The sequence below is a fragment of the Theropithecus gelada genome, chromosome 11, assembly GCF_003255815.1.
Source record: "Theropithecus gelada isolate Dixy chromosome 11, Tgel_1.0, whole genome shotgun sequence".
Classification (NCBI taxonomy): domain Eukaryota; kingdom Metazoa; phylum Chordata; class Mammalia; order Primates; family Cercopithecidae; genus Theropithecus; species Theropithecus gelada.
The window spans coordinates 90,124,483-90,145,484 of record NC_037679.1 but is presented as its reverse complement, the minus strand read 5'-3'; the positions used below and the strand labels follow the sequence as shown (position 1 = coordinate 90,145,484).

The 21,002-nt window shown below is 52.8% G+C and overlaps 1 protein-coding gene across 2 annotated transcripts in view; it reads right to left on the bottom strand.

Annotated features, from left to right (window-relative positions):
* ADGRD1 (adhesion G protein-coupled receptor D1) overlaps window positions 1-21,002 on the bottom strand; it is a 186,734-nt gene that overhangs the window by 124,550 nt on the left and 41,182 nt on the right. For both annotated transcript variants that reach the window (XM_025403585.1, XM_025403586.1), the window contains 5 exons: window positions 17,678-17,737; window positions 14,409-14,526; window positions 13,408-13,518; window positions 11,712-11,787; window positions 3,374-3,515 (listed from right to left, as the gene is read on the bottom strand). In XM_025403585.1, coding sequence (XP_025259370.1) covers window positions 3,374-3,515; window positions 11,712-11,787; window positions 13,408-13,518; window positions 14,409-14,526; window positions 17,678-17,737 — 507 coding nt within the window. The remainder of the gene's footprint in view (window positions 1-3,373; window positions 3,516-11,711; window positions 11,788-13,407; window positions 13,519-14,408; window positions 14,527-17,677; window positions 17,738-21,002) is intronic.

Genomic DNA, 21,002 nt, shown 5'->3' with positions numbered 1-21,002 from the left:
CATCTCCTGCCTCCCCTCTCTGCCCATGCCCTCCCCTCTCCACTTGCCCTCGTCTCACCTTCTGGGATGATCCGTGATTCCTGCTCTTCAACGTCCCCCAGCCCCTGTGGTCGGCTGTGATTCACAGTGCCCACCTCACTCAAGAGGACAGCTTCAACCTCAGAGCACACAGAGGTTCCAGAGGCCTTCAGAACAAGCCTCCTGCCTTTACAGACTTTTTTTTTTTTTAATGAGACAAAGTCTCACTCTATTGCCCAGGCTGGAATGCACTGGCGTGAGCTCTGCTCACTGCAACCTACGCCTCCCGGGTTCAAGTGATTCTCCTGCCTCAGTCTCCCAAGTAGCTGGGATTACAGGCTCGTGCCACCCTGCCCGGCTGATTGTTGTATTTTTAATAGAGACAGGAATTCACCATGTTGGTCAGGCTGGTCTCGAACTCCTGACCTCAGGTGATCCACCCACCTTGGCCTCCCAAAGTGCTGGGATTACAGGCAAGAGCCACTGCGCCCAGCTACAGACTCTTGACTACAGGCTTGACACACCTCAGGGCAGCACCGCCCTACCCTCAAGCCAAGATGCTCCAAGTGTCTCTGCTGCAGGGCACGGCCACATTTCCAAACACAGGCGGAGCCCATGGAGCACATCCTCACTGACGTCATGGCAGAGCGGACAGCCCGTGCAGGGGACCAGGATTCTCTCCATACAAAGAGAAGACACAAATGTCAACTGCACAACTGCAAGACAGGGCACTGACTCCAGCACAGCACTCACTCAGCAAGCGTCTCCTGAGCCTCCACTCAGTGCCAAGGCTCGGTACGGGCAGGTGGGGAAGGGCACTGGGCTCCGTGCTGGATCTGGCAGCCTCTGAGAAGCTGCAGGCCATTTAAGGGATTACTGATCAGCATAAATGATTATAGCATGGGTGCCAAGACTCTGTACTAATACAGTACAAAGACGGCGAGGAGGAAGGTTCCCTTCCGTGCACGCCGCAGAGGGCTTGGAGGAGAGAAGGCTCCTCCTGAGATGGGTGAACTCAGACAGCAGAGGTGTGGGAGAGGCCAACCAGGCACAGGGAACGGCACCAGCAATGACAGCCTGCTGGGCTTGGAAGGAGAGCCAGAGGTGCAGATGGAAAGCCGGACAGGAAGAGTCTGCTACAGATTCGCCAACAGCCTGAGAGTGTAAATTCTCCTGCGGGAACCTTGAGTCCCAGAAGGTCTTTGAATAGGTGAGTAGCATCACCTGATCTGTGTGTTTGAAAATAAAGCTGTAAACTGTGGGGAGAATGGAGCAGACAGAACACAAGGAGGCTGCTGGTCCAGGTGAGAAGGCACTGGGAAGGAGAGGTACACCAAGGAGGGGCGGAGGAAGCAAGGCAGGGGACACACTGAAAACAGGCTCATGGCTGGTCACGTGCAGAGAGGAAGGGCAAGGAGCTTGAGGTGACCAGTCTCATCTCCAGTCCCCTCTCCATCTCCATTCCCATCTCCATCTCCAGCTCCATCTCCATCTCCAACTCCATCTCCATCTCCATCTCCATCTCCAACTCCAGTCCCCCTCTGCATCTCCATCTCCATCTCCATTCCCATCTCCATCTCCAATTCCATTCCCCTCTCCATCTCCATTCCCATCTCCATCTCTATCTCCATCTACAACTCCATCTCCATCTACAACTCTAATCCCCTCTTCATCTCCATCTCCATCTCCATCTCCATCCCCATCCCCATCTCCGACTCCATCTCCATCTCCAACTCCAGTCCCCTCTTCATCTCCATCTCCATCTCCATCTCCAGGCGCCTCTTCAACTCCATCTCCATCTCCAACTCCAGTCCCCTCTCCATCTCCATTCCCATCTCCATCTCCAATTCCAGTCCCCTCTCCATCTCCATTCCCATCTCCATCTCCATCTCTATCTACAACTCCATCTCCAACTCCAGTCCTCTCTTCATCTCCATCTCCATCTCCAACTCCATCTCCAACTCCAGTCCCCTCTTCCTCTCCATCTCCAACTCCAGTCCCCTCTCCAACTCCATCTCCATCTCCATCTCCAACTCCAGTCCCCTCTCCATCTCCACCTCCACCTCCATCTGCAGTCCCCTCTCCTTCTCCATCTCTAACTCCAGTCCCCTCTCCATCTCCATCTCCACCTCCATCTCCAGTCCCCTCTCCATCTCCATCTCCAGTCCCCTCTCCATCTTCATCGCCATCTCCATCTCCAGTCCCCTCTCCATCTCCATCTCCAGTCCCCTCTCCATCTTCATCGCCATCTCCATCTCCAGTCCCCTCTCCATCTCCATCTCCAGTCCCCTCTCCATCTTCATCTCCATCTCCATCTCCAGTCCCCTCTCCATCTCAATTCCCATCTCCATCTCCAGCTCCATCTTCAACTCCATCTCCATCTCCAGTCCCCTCTCCATCTCCATTCCCATCTCCATCTCCAGTACCATCTCTAGACTGCCCCAGCTCACCCAGCAGCACAAGCGTGTGGGCTCCTCCCAGGTGGGGCAGAAACACAGTCACCCCTGAAAGAGCAGGAGCACCCCCCCAGGTATGCACACAGAGTCGGCCTTGGCCATAGAGCAGAGCGAAACAGAATGAAATAGAAAATCCTGCCAGGAAATGCCTTTAGTGTTAATTCTGACCAATAACACAGTGAGTTCTTTAATAAACGCTTTGAAAAATCTCACGCTTTTGAGTGTCACATCAGCACCTTACCTCCTGACATGAACCTGGCGTGGGGAACAGTGCATGCATTTTTTAAAGAACGGCAGCATTATACTCTGGTTTCTCCTCAGATCGTATACATCTTTTGCCTTTTACTAAAGAACGGCAGCACATGGGTATCCCCAATGTCTCTATCAGTCCTACTCACTGGCAAAAAACAAATGACATGTGGAGAGGAGAGCAGTTATGAAGCATCAGGACCAACGGCTTATCATGCAATGCCTGAAGCGTAAAAATGGTTTTTCCCGAGCTCTGAAGCATGTTTCTCTCTAACAGAACACAGTGCTGCATCTTGCTGAGGGCTAACACACGGTAACTGCGATGGCCTAGGTACCCCCCTCCTCCAGTAAGGACACTTGTTATAAATGAGGAAGATCTGTGATTGCTCCACAGACATCTAGGAGAGCCACCTCGAGGCCTCTTCCCCAACATGGACACTGCACAGCCAGCCCAGGCACTATGTGAGGGCTTCCCACTGCAGCTCAGACACGAAGGCCCAAGAAAAGGAGCTCCAAGGAGAGGAAGATTCCAGTTCTGGCCAGCACCAAGGCTTCTGGAGATTCTTTATGCAAGCACACAGACAACCCAACATTCCTCAGTGTGAAACCAGATCAAAGGCAGTGACAAGGGTGAAGGCACCACCACTCACCAATCTGTGCTTGAGGTGGACCGTAATGAGTGGAGAGCCCGATAGGTTCTGAGAGAGGGTGGGCGGCGGGGTCAACTCCAGGGAAATCAGGTGGCTGGTGGCGAACAGCAGGCAGTCCTGGTGATGCATGGCCTCCACGATCCTTGGGAAGAGATGGAAATCATTACAAAATGGGAAATGCAGGGGAGTAGCACACAGCTAGAATCCGGGCTGGGAGCCAGCGTTCCACCCGAAACTCTTGAGACGGAAATCTTCTTTGGATAGAACTTTGATTTCTATCGTCCAGCTCCAGCTGCTCTCCTTCAAGATGTGAACCTGGTACCTGCAGGTGAGTTCAATTATTCTGTGTTTGGACTCTGTCCCTTGAATTGTTGTCTTCAGTACCTGCTCTCTTTAAGGTCTGATACTAGGACCAAGAGGTGAGACAGAGCCCTTGACCTCAAAAAGTTTATAAGAAAAGGGAGATGGCCCAGGAAGTGTGGACGAGCAGAAATGCTCAAAACAACAGGGCATGAATCTCAGCAATTCCACTTAATCAGCTGTGTGACCTTGGGCAGGTAACTCACCCTTTCTGAACGTCAATTTCCCTGATTATAAGATGGTGCAGTGGCCATCTGCTGTTTTGCCCACCCAGTATTCATTCATTGTTTTCCTGATCAAAGCATCTGCATTTCCCTCTAGGTGGCCATCCCCTTCCCCGCTCAGAGCACACACAGCCTGGAGTTGACTTTATCTTGGCTCAGGAGGAAGCCCTGGTATCTGGGTCTGGATCAGTCAGAGCACTGCAGCCCTCAGGCCACAGGGACTATTTAGGAATGGCACTCAATCCAGTCAAATCCGAGGAGATGCCACAAGGCGAGGTAGGGGGAGAATGCAGGCTCAAAGACCCTCATTCTCCCTGCCAGACTTCTCCTCATGCCCTGAGGCACGAGGCCCTGGGAGCTGCTTGCAATCACGAGGAGGGAGACTGAGAAGGGAACTGCCGAGAGATGGAACCCAGTGACATCAATGCGACGCTGGATCAAGCTGCTCTTGAAGCCAGCTGCCTGTGGAGCTCTCGGCTTTTGTGATCCAATAAACTTTTTGCCTATAACTGTTTAAGATGGGTTTTCTGTCCCTTGCAACCTAAAGAAGCCTAACTGATGTCTACAGTGGTTGTCTCGTGGGGTTATGAGCTTGAAAAGATATTCAGGGCCAGGAGGAGGGTAAGGGAAGCCAGGCACCTGGAGGGCAAGATTTAAGAAGGTGCTCACAATGGGCACGACCCCCTCAAAGGTAACTGGCTCCTTTAATTTTGTGCCCTCAGCCCATTTGCCTGATTTGATTCCAGCCCTGCCTGGCACACAGCAGGTCACCAAGTATCTGTTGCACGAATTTGAATTTGGGGTGACTACACAAAGATGCCTGAGACGTGCTGTCACCGGGCCCCCTGCGGTCACCCAGCGTCTGCTTCTGTGTGGGCCTCACCTAGGTCCTGTGTGCCTCCCCCGTCTGCCATCCAAAGTGCTGACTGACTGAGGAACCTGCAGGTCCCTGTTTTGATGCCCACTGAACCACCTTTGGGACATCCCACAGGGCCCTGGGAGCTGGGGGCACCATCTTTTTCCTCCCTCAACTTGTTTTTCCTTCTAACTAGATTCAAACACCATGTTCAGTGACCCTGCCTGGGATGGGCAGTGGGGCTCACGGAGCAGCAGCACGCCCTACCTCACCCCCAGCCTCTGCACTGTGTCCTGACACACATCCCTGAAAAAGAGCAGGCCTCCAAGAAGCACGCAGAATTATTCCTGGAATTGTAAATACAAAGTGTTTACAAAGATGGTGCCACAGAGAATGAACACCCGTCAGTTCCCGCAGAAGCTGCTTCCTACAGATCGTCACCAGTTCACACGGTCTGGAGCAAACCAGGGGCATCGATTCTCAGGCCTGTGAGTAACAACAGGCACGACTGCTCCACCTGGCGATTCCTCTCTGTGACCATGTTATTGATCCAAGCCCAAAGTCCAGATAACACACATGGAATGAAACACAAACTTAAAAAAAACAAAAAACAAAAAGAAAGCATCACCCTAGGTCCATGTTTCTCAACCATTTTTTTCATTGTAGCCCCTCTGAAGAGGCTTTTTAGACTTTTTTTACTAATAAACTTGCCCAGAAAGTTTTAGTCCCCCAGAGATACAAGCTGTGTTTATGTACGGAACGTACATAAACATTCCACTCTGCAGAACCGCAGACCCAGGTAATATCTCAGATGTTTCCCCGGAGGAACAACGTTCACCTTCGGAGAACATTCACCCCTGGGCATGCGTGGGCTCAGTCCCCGCCGCAGAAAGTGAGGGTGGGCTCGAGGCTGCTGGGACCAAGGCAGAGCCCCGCGGCGCCGAGCCTGACTCGCTCAGCAGAACGTTGGCCCTGCCCCACGCGTGACTCCACGGCCCCAAGATGTGCAGTGTGTTCGCTTCGGCCAGGGGCCTGGTTCTCACTCCCTGTGCCCAGTGCCCCGATGCTCACGGCCTTTTCTGCAGAGCTCCATGAACTCAACACGTGTGCAATTCCACCAAACACACTGGGAAAACCACGTTTCTAGCAACACTTAGGGCTGTGCCATTAGCCAGCAGCAGAAAGTCACAGCTGTGGGCTTCGGGCCCTAAACACGCAGCATGATTCGTCCCTCGGCTTTCCCTGCGTGGACATTTCCTGATGGTGCAACCAGGGGTCGTCATCTCCCTCCCAGAGCAGAAGTTCCCTCGGGGCCCGGACGCTTTCCCATTTGGGTCACTGCTCTCCCCAGCTCCCGGAACCACGCCTGACACAGTGGGTGCTCAGCACACATGTGAGTGAGGGAGTGAGTGAGTGAGTGGGTGAATCTACGCACAGGCAGGGAGCGATGACCTACATCAATTTCTTGGGAAAAACATAAGGAAAACATTAAGTGAGAACCTTCTATGAACACAAATGATATGAAAGCAAATCTGGAGCGGTTTCCTGGATTCCGCTCTGAGAACACGCAGCCTCCGCCTCCACCAGGCCCAGTTTGGTAATCAGTGCGACGCCAGACGTCGGCCAAGTCAAGATGAGAATGGGGCCAGACGCCTCTTTAGGAGCATTTTCCTCTGGTAAAGGTGGGGGCAGGGGTGAGGTGGGGCAGGGGTGAGGTGGGGCAGGGTGGGGCAGGGGTGAGGTGGGGCAGGGTGGGGTGGGGCGGTGCTGGCTCTTCCTCTGCCCCTCATACCCTGTCTCCACCAGCCCCATCCTATGCCCATCAGCCAGGCTCTGGGCTCTCTGCCTTCATGTGCTCAGCAAAAGGGAAGCCCCAGAAGGAGGTCAGAGGGCGTCAGAGTGAACAGTGGGGCCAGAAGTCTCACTTCCCCCAGCCCACCAGGGCACAGTTACTGCCCGGGGACCCCTCCATCTCTGCCCGGGCATGGTGCTCTCCCCTGCCTGGCTGGCCCTGGGGGAAGCAGTGCGCCCCCATTCTTGCTCCTGGCCTGTGACCGTGCTGTCCCCCAGAGCTCTCCACTCCTGATCGCACCTTTGCAAATCCTCCTTCCTTCAATGTGCCCCAAGTTACTAGCTGGCCCCACGGAGCCCCACTGACAGTCAGGCTCTGTGGCCTTCACCCTGTGCAGTACATCTGAGCCAAAGCCACAAGCCTGCTCCACCTTCAGTTACACAAAGCGGGGACTTAAAGTTATGGGAGGCTTCAGAGGAGCGCTGAAATCTACGAGGAGACACAGAGCCTTCCCAGCATGTGCAGGAGACCGGCTCGGGAACTCAACCCAAAGAAGTCAGAACAAGTGGAGTAAGAAAAAGGGCTGTTACTAGGTTATTTGGAGAATTATCAAGTCCCCACAGTTACCATGTCACATCGGGGAGTGAACAAACATCACAAATGAACATATTCCAGCGTAAAGGAACTACTTGATAACACGTGATTGTGTGTGCTCGAGGAGTCCCCTCACCCATCCATCACACGCTGCTTCTCACCCTCCCTCGGCACGAGAATTCCACGCCACCCTGGGAACACAGTGTGAAGGAAACTCCAAATCTTGCGAACAAGGCGGCACATGGCGGCATCTGTGAGTGTGATCTTGGGTGACGGTGAACTATTGAAGGAGACCTGAGCTCCTGACTGACGCAAACGGCAGAAGGAGAGAGCACCGAGGGTAACAGGCGACTTCCTCAGCGCCGATGCTGCCCGGGTGACGACGTTCTCTGTTTTGAGCAGTACTGCAGCCAGGGCCTTTCAGAAAGGACTGCAACAGCCACGATTCCTGCCCATGCCAGGAACCATACAGCTATGGACTGTTAAATAGCCAGACCTGCAGGAAATTTGCCAGAAAACAGTGCAACGAATATGCTTCACCTACACTCTCAGCTCTTATCATCTGCCATGTTCACTTTATCCGGCATGGTCACGCTCACACTTGACACACACACACCACACACATGCAGGCATACACACATACCACACACGTACACACACACGCACATGTACACACATACAACACACAAATGCATACACACGCCTTTGCATGCCCACAGCACACACAACACACATGCACATATGTGCACACATAACGCACATACACCACACGAGTACATACATCTGTGTGCACACACACACCACACAAATACATGCACACATGCACGTTTCCTTTCTGCTGAAGCACTAGCGGTCTGTTGCAGGCATCACAACATACTCCATCTCTACCACGTGTCTCCTAAAAATGGAGACTGCCTCCTACATAACCATCATACAATGATCACACTCAGAACTTTAACGAGGACCCCACAAGATGCTCTAATGCACAGCCCAGAATCAACTGCACACACCCCGCACCATCACTCACGTCCTCCAGAACTCCACTTCTCTCAACCTAGGAACGTGCATTAGCTCAGGCTCGAACCTCTTTCGTCTCCCCCAACCTGGAACTGCCCAACTTCTTCTCCCTTGCAATCCAAACCACAGCAGCACACAACATCCCTTAGTTCAGGTGTGTCTACCTGCTTCCTCGTGAGGGGCGTCAGACCATGCATGACAGGAGTATGCCATAGGAGGCACGGATGTCTCCCTATGAAGTGACAGCAAGAGACACGGGCCCACAACGTGTCCCACATCGATAATGTTGAGTGTGGCCACCTGGCTGCAGGGGTGCGGCAGACATCCCCATTACCAGGCAGCCTCCTACCTGGTGACAGCAAGGACTCTGCAGGTCCGTAAGGTCCTGTCCCCGCAACCCTGCTCCCGCTGGCGTGCACATCCACTGATGGCTTCTGCCTGGGTCAGTTACTGCACTGAGGGCTGCAGAACTGTGACCTACTGGTTCCATCCATGCTCTGTGTTACTCTACAGTGACTAAGGACACACACTGAGCCAGGTCCGCCCCCCACTCATCTTTCTCGAGCACCTACGAGTCCCTCACAGCCTGGAGAGAGGCCCTTCCCTCTGTGGGCTGTGGCTTCCATCTTCACAGGAGGAGTGGGAGCAGGCCAGTCTCAGCCCCATCCACCTGGAGGAACCGGCCGTCCGGGTGCTGGCCAGGCCCAGCCACAGCACCATGAAAGCGGAACAGTCTCCATTATTACGGGGCCAGGCAGCGAGTGAGACTCAAAGGAGCCTAGGGGCACAGACTCAAAGGAGCCTAGGGGGCTTAGCCTGGCAGGAAGCAGCTAAGCCCCCACCGGGCCGTGGGTAGTCAGATGTCGTCCCCGCAGTCATCACACGAGCCCTGGAATGGTCTGCCTGGGGGCTGGCTGTGGAGACAGAAGTTCCTTCCGGCCTAGGCCCCACCTTTTGTGCACTGAGACTCACACACTGACTTAGACCCTCACCCTCGTCCCTGGAGAGGAAATTAAAGGACACTACGGCACCAAAGCATCCTTTCATCCTCACGACACACTGCGGATGTATGAGGATGACAGCGCACAATAAAAGGCAAAGACGGAGGGAAGTCCACTGCAGGCTGGCAGAAACCCGGCATACGCGTGCACATACACACACTGCCCGCATGCTGGCTGCACTAACCTGCTTCTCATCGTGCCTAGGATTTGATAATTACCTCAAAGGCAAAATGGCGCAAATGCCCAATCAGCTTACAAAATCGCAAAAGCAGGCACTTGTATGTCATGTTTAAGAATACCAAGCCCTAGTTACACCATTAACTCATTCAGTCCTCCTGGCAACCCTCAGAAATCAGTGATATTATTACTCCTGTTTTAAGAAGAGAACACAGGCCTCCAGGCTCAAGTTACTTGCCTAGGGTCACACAGCTAAGGAGGCCACCTGCGGGAGGGAGAGGCAGGAGTCTGGGTCCGAGTCTATTCTGTGAACCAAACTCTTCGTCCCCTCCACTTCCGTCCACCTTTTCTGCCACAGGATAGATAGTAACAAGTACAGAGACTTTACTGGATGAGCCGTTTGGATGATTTTTTTCCAGGTTAATTTTGATGACAAGGCATCTTTGCACTAAGTGCTGAAGAGAACTCCACCTGAGCTGAAGATCCAACTTGACTGCAAATGAAAAACATGTTCCATCGCTGCACGGCAATTCTGTTTTGGCTTCAGCACACAAATGTGCTGCTGATGGAACTTGTGGGGCTGGTGTCAGTGCTGACGAACCAGGGATGACTTTGCCTGTCTGATATCCAGGCCCTCGGCTTGCAGGGGGAAGTCAGAGTTAGCTGCATTGTTCTGGGACACAGTGGCCTGAATCCTGGTGCTCCAGTGTCCTCTCTGCAGACACCTGGGGCCATGAGGACAGCAGAGGGAGTGAAGGCTGAGGCCCTGGGGACAGGCAAGACAGACTGTCTTCCATCCTCAAGGCTGTGGGCTCCCAGAACAGGCCCCCCAGCCTCTCCTCTGCCCGTCCCTGCCAGCGCTGAGGGCTCCCAGAACAGGCCCCCCAGCCTCTCCTCTGCCTGTCCCTGCCAGCGCTGATCTAATGGAAGGTCTGGCAAAGGTCTGCAAACTGCAGCTCTTGGGCTGGCTGCCTGGTTTTGTAAATAAAGCTGTATTGGAAGACAGCCACTCCCCCGTTCCCCCACGTAGTTTCTGGCTGCCTTCACCCTGCGAGGGCAGAGTTCTGGAAAGCCAAGGCAATTTACAAGCTGGCCCCTCATGAAAGAGTTGGCTGACACCTGGCTGGAGTCAGATTCTGGTGCTCACAGCGAATTGCCCCTGAAATGTGTGCACCCTGCGTCTGGAAGCAATCCTCCCGCCTTTGTGAAGTTGTGGGCCGTGGCACGATGCCACTCTCCTCTCCCACGCGGGTCCTCACTGTGGCCGCACAAGGCACAGCAACGCCTCACAAATGCGTGTCTCATACATTTCACGGCAAGGCCAGTTTCACGGTGGAAACTTCAGCAGCAGAGCCCAAGCAAGGGTCAACTTTTCATTCACTGTCTTGGAAAGATTTCCCAAACAACTGAGATGGCATCTTTTTGAGGAAATTAGATTGTATTTTTCTTTGACCATTTTCCTGAAGAATTTTGGAAATCACACATAAAGACTGGCGGGTCCCCCACTTTCTTTCGTTGGAGGAAATTGGTGAGCATGCAGGCTTTCCCAGAGAAATCCGACCCAGAAGACGGTGTACCTCCAGATCACAAAATTACGACTCCACTCCTCAGGAAAGAGGCACACCCTCCCCTCCCTCCTCATTTCCCTCGTCCTCCCCACCCTCCCCGTCTCCCTGGCGGTCCCCACCCTCCTTGCTCTCCTTCTGGGTTCTCAGGACCCAAACCTACTTGAACCGATGCTGCAGGAGCGAGCTCTGCTCCTATGGAGGGGGCCTGTCTGGAGGACAGCAGAGGCAGGGGATAGACAGAGCAGGTCTAGACGGCATCCGTGGGGTCCCTGGGTCCAGCCATGCCTGAAGCCCACCTGCTCCTCCCTTCTCAGTCCCCGAGCCCTCAGTTTCCTGGCCTTCCACTTAAGCTGGTGTGAGATGGTTTTGTCCATCTACATGTTTGCCCATGACTGACACGGGCAGGTCTGTTGTCTTCCATTCCACAGCAGTGGAAACTGAGGCTCAGAGAGGTTAAGTCCCTTGCCCAAGGTCACACCATTTGGTCGAGGCGGGTGGGTAGGGTCTCCTAGCCTGTGCTTCTGATCTCCACTCCGCCAGCCCAGGCCCAGGCCTGCAGTTCCTGTGTGGCCTTCAAAACGCTGCACGTTTCCTTGCCTGAGTGGTGAAGCGCCCGGCAGTCGTGTCCTGAGTTCTCAAGCAGTGTTGTGCATGGGTGTGACCGTGTGTGAGGCGGGCATCCCTGTGGCCAGCCACCCCGCAAACCCACACACACCCACGCCCCTGAGCTGGGCACCCCCGAGACTCACTTGGTGTGGGCGGGCCAGATGTTGTTCAGGTAGTAGTGCATGCTGTGGTACAGCAGACCCACGACGGTGGTCCAGGCTGCAGAGAGAGCAGAAGGGCAGGCGCCGTCAGTGTTCCAGGCCACGGGCAGAAACACACAAAGCCCCTTGCCCCACTGTGCGTGGTGCCGCCCCTCACTCCCAAGAACCCTCTAGGGAGAAGGAAGTGAAGGACACTAGGGCAGAATTTATAAGGACAAAGACTGTGGCAACTCAGCAGGGTGACAGCGGCTCCCTGCTCCATCCCCTGAGCCAGCTCCAGACACATGGAGGCTGAAACTCCCCAGGAGAGCCAGGCTCACCCAGGGCATCACATGGATCTCAGAGCCCCTGCAGGGAGAAGGCCCCTGTGAGCCAACGGGGGGCAGTGCCAGCCTCCAGCCTTGCCCCACAAGTGTGTACCCTCTGCCCTTGGCACGCGAAGGATTTAGGGGACCACTGAGTGAGGCAGAATGCAGGTTTTCAAGGGGCAGCAGCCACAGGGACACCTGTATGCCTTCACCTGGCCACCCCTCTATTATATCCAGCCACGAAGCAGAGTCACATGTGCTCTTGCTGTTTCACTCCATGGCTCGGCCATGGCTCTGCCAGGATTGGAAATCAGGGCACTCCCAGCAGCTCACGTGGCCAGGAGATGCTGGTGGATGTCGGCACCATCCCTGGGCCCTCCCTGCTGATGCTGGTGGAAGGTGGCATCGTCCCTGGGCCCTTCCCTTGGCTTCTGGGGTAGGGACATCCCTGCCTCTGCCCTAGGAGCAGGGCACACCTGACATCACGCTAGGTAAGGACAGGGCACAGAACCAGTCAGGGCAACTTTCCTACAGACAATTAAGATGGTGGCAGGTGCAGAGGCAGGCTCCCCACTGCAGAGGGAGGTGTCTGATCAGGACTGTCCTGGTCCCCACCCCTAAGGCAGAACCCTGGGAAGGAGGCGTGGCCTCTGGCCAGGGTGACAGGGGCAAAAATCCGAGGCTCTCCCGTTTGCCTGAGGTCCCCAGGGAGGGAAGGAGAGGAAGGAGATGTCTGCAGAGTCCTATTCGCTTTTCCAGGAACCAGAGAGGGTGACAGTCATTGTAGCAAAAAATGGCCAGGGCCGTCTGGGCTCCCAACGGTGCTCCCTGGTCAGAGGCAGGAGGTCCCCTGAGCCTCTCAATTTTTATTATGTGACTCAACTTGGGCCCACACAGGAGTGGAACCCCAGGTTCCTGAACGGATGAACCCCTCACCTGGCCCACAGCTACCTGAGCAGGGAGGGGAGGTGGCCCCATCTTTTTCTCTTCAGCTGATCAGGCATGTGCCAATTTAGGAGGATGTAGGGAGGATGACTTCCCAGTGGGCCGGATTCACCAGGTGAGCAGGTTTAGATGCTCCCAGATCCCACCCGAAATTCCAGTTCAGGGGCCTGGAGTGGGCAGAGCATTAGCATCACTAAGGAACCTCTCAAGTGTGGCCATGAGGGTGGCCCGAGGACATGCTTTGAGAATGGCTGCCCAGAGCCCCTCTCCTGCAGGACAGGACAAGCAGTCCGGGGGAGCACCGCAGGCGGCCCTGGGGAGCCCCGAAGCTCACTGGCGCGGTGGGCACCCACCAAAGCCTGGGGACTCTTCAGAAAGACTTGTGGAAGCCGCCCCGGAAGGGAGTCCGGCGCAGTCACACTCACCGCGGCTGTGGAAGGCCTCGTGCGGGATCTGGATGAAGCTCTGCCCGTGGGCCGGGAAGCGGTAATGCGAGGAATTCACGGTCTTGGGCAGGACTTTGGCCACGGAAAACTCTGCGGTGGAAGCAGCGAGAGAGCGGAAGTCCCGTCAGAGAACTCACAGGCTGCAGGAAATCAGACTGCAAAACCCCATCTGCTTTTCTTTTTTGACAGGACAAGCTCCCCACCGAAAGTATAATTACCTTTAGAAAGCATGACCTCAAAAAAAAAAAAAGGAAAAAGAAATGAAGAGCCCAGGCAGTGATTGCCACGGAGAGGCTCAGTATTCCGGCCCAGGCACGGCTCCTCACCTGGGGCGCCCTCCGCCCCGGCACAGCCCCCGGCTCTCAAGGCCGGTGCACGGATGGGCTGTGCTCAGCGATGCAGTGACATCGGCTCCTCCCCAAGTGCAGCAGGCGAGGGCAACATGACCCAGAGGGAGAGGTCTGGGCTGACAAACTGCCGCTAAATTAACCCAGGTAGCTTCAGCGCCTGTTCCCCAGCTTGGCTCTTGCAGGGAAGTATCAGCACGATAATACACTGCAGGTGAAGACTTTTAAAATCGAAAGGTCATCACCTCTGCCTCTACAATTAGACAACTGTGACAATTATCCTGCAGCGCCGCTGAGAGCAAGCCAACTCCAGAAACCTGAGGCCACCCCTTTCATACCATAGACTCTTGCTGGCACTGCTGCTTCTGCCTCCCGCTCTGAACTGAGACCATCACCCCAGGGCAGGAGCTTGGCTCCCAAGTCACTGGGAAAGGCTTATGAGCCCTGTCTGCACATGGCCGATCACTCCTGCCCTGATCTGACCACGGGTTTTCCTTCCAAATGTGGCCTGCGGGAGACAGAGCAGTCAGGGAGACAGAGCATGGCTCTCTGCTAAGGGTGTAAAAAGGCAGTTTTCCGCAGCCTCCAGCCCCCGCCCCTGCCATGTGGCTCACCCTTACAAGCGACAGCTACCTGCCACGGCAGAGGAGCCCTCCATGGTGACCTGGGGCGTGCTGGCATGCAGGTTGTAGGAAATGTGGCCCATGACGGTGTCAATAGTGTGGATGAGACTCAGTACCACGGCGCTGTCCTGCAGCAACACAAGAACCAGGAGCCATGAAAATCCACCCCACTCAGCCGGGGGACCAGGCAGGTGCACCAAGCACACAAAATCAAGCTGCCCCACGTCGACCACGAGGGAGGAAGAAGTCACACAACTGCCCCTTCCCATGGATCAGGAGGGGACCACATGGAAGCCACACGCCCAACTGAGCTCACGGAGCACGGACACAGCCCGGGTGGACCCATCACCCCAGCCATTGCTGGCTCCTGCTTTTCTACACTTAGACACGGGGACTGAGGGGACCCGACTCCTGGTCCTGCCACCTCCCTGAACTCACAGAGGAACCCTCAGCACATCCCAGATCTTCCCCCTGCCTCCCTGTGCTTCACAAGGAGGGGCTGATCACCCCCCAGGTCCACTCTGGCATGGGGACACCAGCAGCTCTGTCCCCTTCTCCGTGAAGGGTGGCTGCTTCTGAGGTGCCAGCAGCCCAAGCTGCTTCCCACTGCCTCCACTTCCCAGGGGCTTGCTTTCTACTCCAAGAGCCCTCTTTTCTTTCTGAGTTGCAGAGCAGAGGATCCTGGTAGACACTGCCCCCAAGAAAGCAGGGGGTCCCCCCGGGCACCTGAATCTGTGGACAGTGCAGGGCCCGGTGCTCAAAGCTCAGTGCACGCGTCCGCTCTCGGGCTGACTGCCCGCATCCTCAGACACGCGTCACCAAGGGAGAGCCCTCTCTTAAGCCCCGCTGAGCTGGGCCACTGAGCTCTGCCTTCACTGCTTCTCTCCTTCCCGCCTTTCTGGGGAAGAACCTGCATGCTGCTAAGTCCTCAGCATTCTCCCACAAACATGCACTCCAGGAGAGCCCTATGAGTTGGAAATAGAATGCTGAGGCCAATTTTAGACATTTGCTTTTAGGCCCATGGTCTGATTTCAGTCACCAGGCCCAGTTAAGCACATGGAAGTCTGTGTTTCTGGCATGCAGTTCTGTGGGGTAGAGACTGATTCACGTGTTCTCTGTAATGCATACTGGACCCTGCCTGAGTCTGGACAGTTTCCTGGTTATTCACATCTTATAACAGATTTGCATATTTTGCATTCAAAAGCAGTTAATTCAAAATCATGCACAAAATACGTCTGTCTGGATCTTCTGTTGGCTGTCCTCTGGGTGTTCCCAGCCTGCAGCTTTGGACACAAAGTCCCCTTGAAATCATGAAAACAGTAATACCTTTTAAAAAGGAATTGGTTTCTGGGTAAGACTGTATCCATCTTACATTCTTAAGCCTTTTTTTCTCCCTTTGCCAATGTTAAACCTAATCTCATTCCACTTGAAGTTATTCAAACAAAAGTTTATCAAATGTAAACTCTAACACAATCTTATTAATAATGAGAGAATAGAATGCCACTTCTGCCTCTCAAACTGGCAAACATTTTTAAATAATACCGGGGTTTAGGAGAATGAGCACTTTAATATCATGGTGGTGTGGCTGGGACCCTTCTGGGCCAAGGCAGTTAAGAGTCCTCCTCACCCTTCTCCGGCCCTGCCTGGCAACCTTGGAAACCACATGTTGAGAAGCCAGCACCAGAAGACAGATGGAGCCAGGATCCCTGAGTATCTGGGTGGAGAAGCGGTTCCTCTGACCCACTCTGGACTTTGCATGGGGGAGAAGTAAATTTCTACTGTGCTGAGTCACTGAGATGTGGGGATCTATTTGTTACTGCAGCACACCCTGGCCTGTCCTGACTAATACAAGGTTGCAGGTGAATACTTAATATCATTGGAAAGTGTTATTGACATAATTAAGGAAAAACAAATTAAATCAAATATACAATATATTTGTTGAATACATATATATATAAGTGAATTGAAAACTAGACTAGGCCGGGCGCGGTGGCTCAAGCCTGTAATCCCAGCACTTTGGGAGGCCGAGACGGGCGGATCACGAGGTCAGGAGATCGAGACCATCCTGGCTAACACGATGAAACCCCGTCTCTACTAAAAGATACAAAAAACTAGCCGGGCGTGGTGGCGGGCGCCTGTAGTCCCAGCTACTCGGGAGGCTGAGGCAGGAGAATGGCGTGAACCCGGGAGGCGGAGCTTGCAGTGAGCCGAGATCCGGCCACTGCAATCCAGCCTGGGCGACAGAGCGAGACTCCGTCTCAAAAAAAAAAAAAAAAAAAAGAAAAGAAAACTAGACTATAAGGAAATATACAAGAGTGTTAATAATCTCACAGTTTTAGGATTTGAAGTGATTTTTATGTTTTTTATTATCTGCATTTTCTAACTTCTCCACAACTATTTACTTGTTTTCTTTTTAAATAAGTACAATCAATAGTTATTTTAAGAAATAAAGGAAAAATTATTTCATTCTCCTTTCTAGCTATTTTGAGTACCGAGAACAAGAGAAGCATTTTTGGCACCTTAATCATGAAGTACATATTGTCACGTGTTCTCCTTTTTCTTACTAAATACAGTGGCTTTTAACATGAAAAGCTATTATCATTCAAGAATGATGTGATGGTACAAAAAAAAGTACATATTATATAAAATGACCAAGATGAACCAAATACACATTTCTCATGGGGGAAAAAAACATCATTTCCTTCTTCCATCCTTCTTCCATGTTTAGGACACTACCACATTACTGACACATGTGCATTTCTTTTGCCTTAGAGGACAAAGTATTCTGAATCAGTTGCACATCTACTCAAAATGAGCTCTTTTATCCCAGATGTCAGGACTGGGAGACACATTATTCTTTTTATGGATGTGAACTGGGCCATATTATGCCACTTCTAGGAAGACAAAATGGTTCCCAAGGCACATACGTTTTGAAGATCAAAATCTTCTTTTCTCTCTCTCTCTCTCTTTTTTTTTTTTTTTTTGAGACAGTCTCACTCTGTTGCCCAGGCTGGAGTGCAGGGGCACAATCTCGGCTCACTGCAACCTCCGCCTCCCAGGTTCAAGCAATTCTCCGGCCTCAGCCTCCCGAGTAGCTGGGACTACAGGTGCCCACCACCATGCCCGGCTAATTTTTGTACTTTTAGTAGACAGGGTTTTGCCATGTTGGCCAGGCTGGTCTTGAACTCCTGACCTCAAGTGATCCACCCGCCTTGGCCTCCCAAAGTGCTGGGATTACAGGCGTGAGCCACCACAACCGGCCATGTTCTTTTCTCTTACCTCTGACACAGCAATCCAACCAGGCAATAGAAGGACCTCTCCCACGGCTTTTAAGAAGGTCTAAGGGTGGACAAAATGACACTGCTCAGCACCAGTCCTTAAGCGACAAACTTGAAGACCCTCAGTTTTCCCCACATCTTCCAATGTGTCGCTATCAACCACCAGTTCAGTTTTATGCACAGCAGTCAACAAAAATAGCTGAGTCATGGACCACGTGACATGTTACAAAGCCCTTTTATGGACGTTATCTTATGTGCTCCTGTGGCAGCCCTGTCAAGTCAGTGACCAGCACTGGAACATCAAAATGAACACTGCTCAGTGACGGGAGGGGCCCCAGCACAGCGCCTGGGGGACATGGCAGGCCCTCAGCGAAAGCCTGTGGAGTGGAGAGACGCATGGGAAAACCATGGCCTACTGGATGTGCCTTTCTTGGGGTGAGTAAGCAAACTGATGTGGAAGTACTTGTGTTAACTGAAAATGACCTACTTGGTCCAGAAAACAGAAGCTACTTGGGCCTTTGGTCAGGTCACCTTAAAACCATGTTTGGTTCAGCTCACTATTATTCTAAGGAAACAATGAAATTAATTTCTACTGCTTCCTAATCAGGCGATTTAAATGAGAACACATGGATTTTCTACTTCTTTTGAAAAAAGCAGGAGCTTGGACACCCCCTAGCCCACATTCCCATAAAACCATAATTGACCACAGCCGAGTGGCACCACCTTAGTAGATGTGTCCCCAGCCCACTCCAGACCCCGCCATCCCCACTGCCTCACACCCTCACATCCGTTCCACTCATCTGCATTATTCACACACGCTCTTCACTGTGTGTCTCCAACTATCAGCGCCAAAATTAAACTTAGAGGCTGACCAAAATCTCCCATATTTCCGTTAAACCGCCATCTCCAGAATACTCACCTTCCTCCACACTCTGAGACACTAAATACTTAGAGAACACATCATCAAAACTCATCGTTCATTCATTTATCTTTATGAGATAAATATTTTTTGAGACCTTAGAGTGCAAGGCCTTAAGTATTAATGAAGTAAGGGATAACCACCAGCCTGTCTTCACTGAGCTGGAGCAGGGGCAGCAAACTTCTTAAAGGGTCACACAGGAACGAGGTCAGGCCTCAAGGGCCATGCCCTGTGTCACAAACACTCAACTCTGCCATGGCAGTGCAAAAGCAGCCGCAGACAATGCGCAAACAAATGGGCATGCATGAATAAAACTTTATTTACAAAAGCAAGCAATGGACCAGATTTGGCTCAAGGGCCATAGTCTGCTGACTCTTGATCCAAAGCAGTCTGTCACATAGAAACATAATATGGGCCACATTTACCATTTTAAATTTTCTAGCAGCCAGCACCTTTTAAGAAGTAGGAAAAAAAAGGTAAAATTAATTTTAATAATGTATTTTACTTAGCTCAAAAACCTAAAATATTATCATTTCAATACAGAATCCATATGAAATCACTAATTAGATATTTCCCTTTTCTTTGCACAAAGTTTTAGAAATCCAGTGTGCATCTTACAGTCACAGCACATCTCTAGTTGGACGAGCCACACGTAGCTAATCAGCACCTCATGGTACAATACAGGAAATGATTCCTTGCCATTTTCCTGTCCAGCTGCTAGTGGACAGGTGAGAAGCCAGGACACCATAGAAACTTGTAGAATGGGGCCAGGCACAGTGGCTCACACCTGTAATCTCAGCACTTTGGGAGGCCGAGACAGGTGGATCATTTGAGGTCAGGAGTTCAAGACCAGCCTGGGAAACATAGTGAGACCCCATCTCAACTAAAAATACAAAAATTGGTCAGGTATAGTGGGGCACGCCTGTAGTCCTAGCTACTTGAGAGGCTGAGGCAGGAGAATCGCTTGAACTCAGAAGGCGGAGGTTGCAGTGAACCAAGATCATGCCACTACACTCCAATCTGGGTGACAGAGCGAGACTCTGTCTCAAAAAAAAAAAAAAGAAAGAAAGAAAGCAACTTGTATCACACTCAGTTCAGGGAACTGCTGGGTGGTGTGGGCCACAATGACACAGTTAACTGCTGCCACTACAGTGTCAGGTGCGAGATAGACCCTTCTAGCCAGTGATGAAGAGATCACAGGGCCAGGCAGGCGGTGGGCCACAGTGGCTCCAGGCCTGCCCTAGGGCAGGACACACACTTCTACAAGATGCTGAGGGGTGACCTTTAGGACCAGCACCCCACAGGCAGCTTTCCAGAGAACTGGACACGCCCTAGGCCACAAGCCCCACGAGGGCAGGGGCAATGCCCGGCATATCCATCACACATCCCCAGCACCAAGCCCAGCAGCTGGCAGAGAGCGGAGCCTGCACGATGTGCTCAATTAATAAAGTCATCAGTGAACCCACTCATGAGAATGCAACTGTGGCTCATTAAGCCATCCATTTTATAATTAATGAAGCAACCCACACACAAGTGGGTGTTTAATCAACATTCGTCTAATTAATTAATCCTCGCTTGGACTCCCTCCTTCCCTAGACACCCGGAAACACAGAGGGAGCCTGCTAAGTGTCTGCTGCACGTTCCTGAGGATGCTTCAGGGTACCCATGGCTAGTCAGAGGGGAGGGCGCCCATGCCCAGAGTGGGTGTTTATTGAGCGCTGACTGTGTACCACGGCAAGAGGGGAGGGGGCGCCAGTGCCCAGAGTGGGCATTAAGCCCCGACTGCATACCTTAGCTAGAGGCAGAGCACTAGTGCCCGAAGTGTGAGCGTTTATTAAGTGCTAACCGCATAGAAGGCACCGCTTGTCACAGTGACCCCTGGTAGCCCATCTCAATAAAAACAAGAGTGTTAGTATTTATAAAGCACTTACTGCATACCAAGGCCTGTCTCAGTGTCTCACACCCGCTCCTGTGCGTACATGCATAAGGACCTTCCAGCTTGTCTACACTCACTCTTTCCACCCAACACCCCGAGGATCCTTCCCTTCAGAGCCCGGAAGTGCTCCCACACTGGACAGCCTTTGGCCACACCCTAGAGTTCCTTCATGATTGGCTGAGCCAGTGGCCAATCACACTCCCCTTGGTTAGTGATTGGTCCAGGTGTGGTCATGTGGCCCAGCTCTGGCCAATGAGATTTGAGGGGGGGGTCTCAGCAAAGGGAACCATGGGAAACATTTCCCTCTGTCTGGTAGGGAGTCCCCCAACTCGTTCTTTCCCTTCTGGATGTTCTAGGGTAAGGCGAGGGTGCTGGGGACCTGCAGCTGGGCGAGAAAGGGGCCGAGTGCCGAGAGAATTGTAGCGGTGCCTATCCAGCCCCTGCAGTGAGTGAAGACTGAGTTAGTGAATC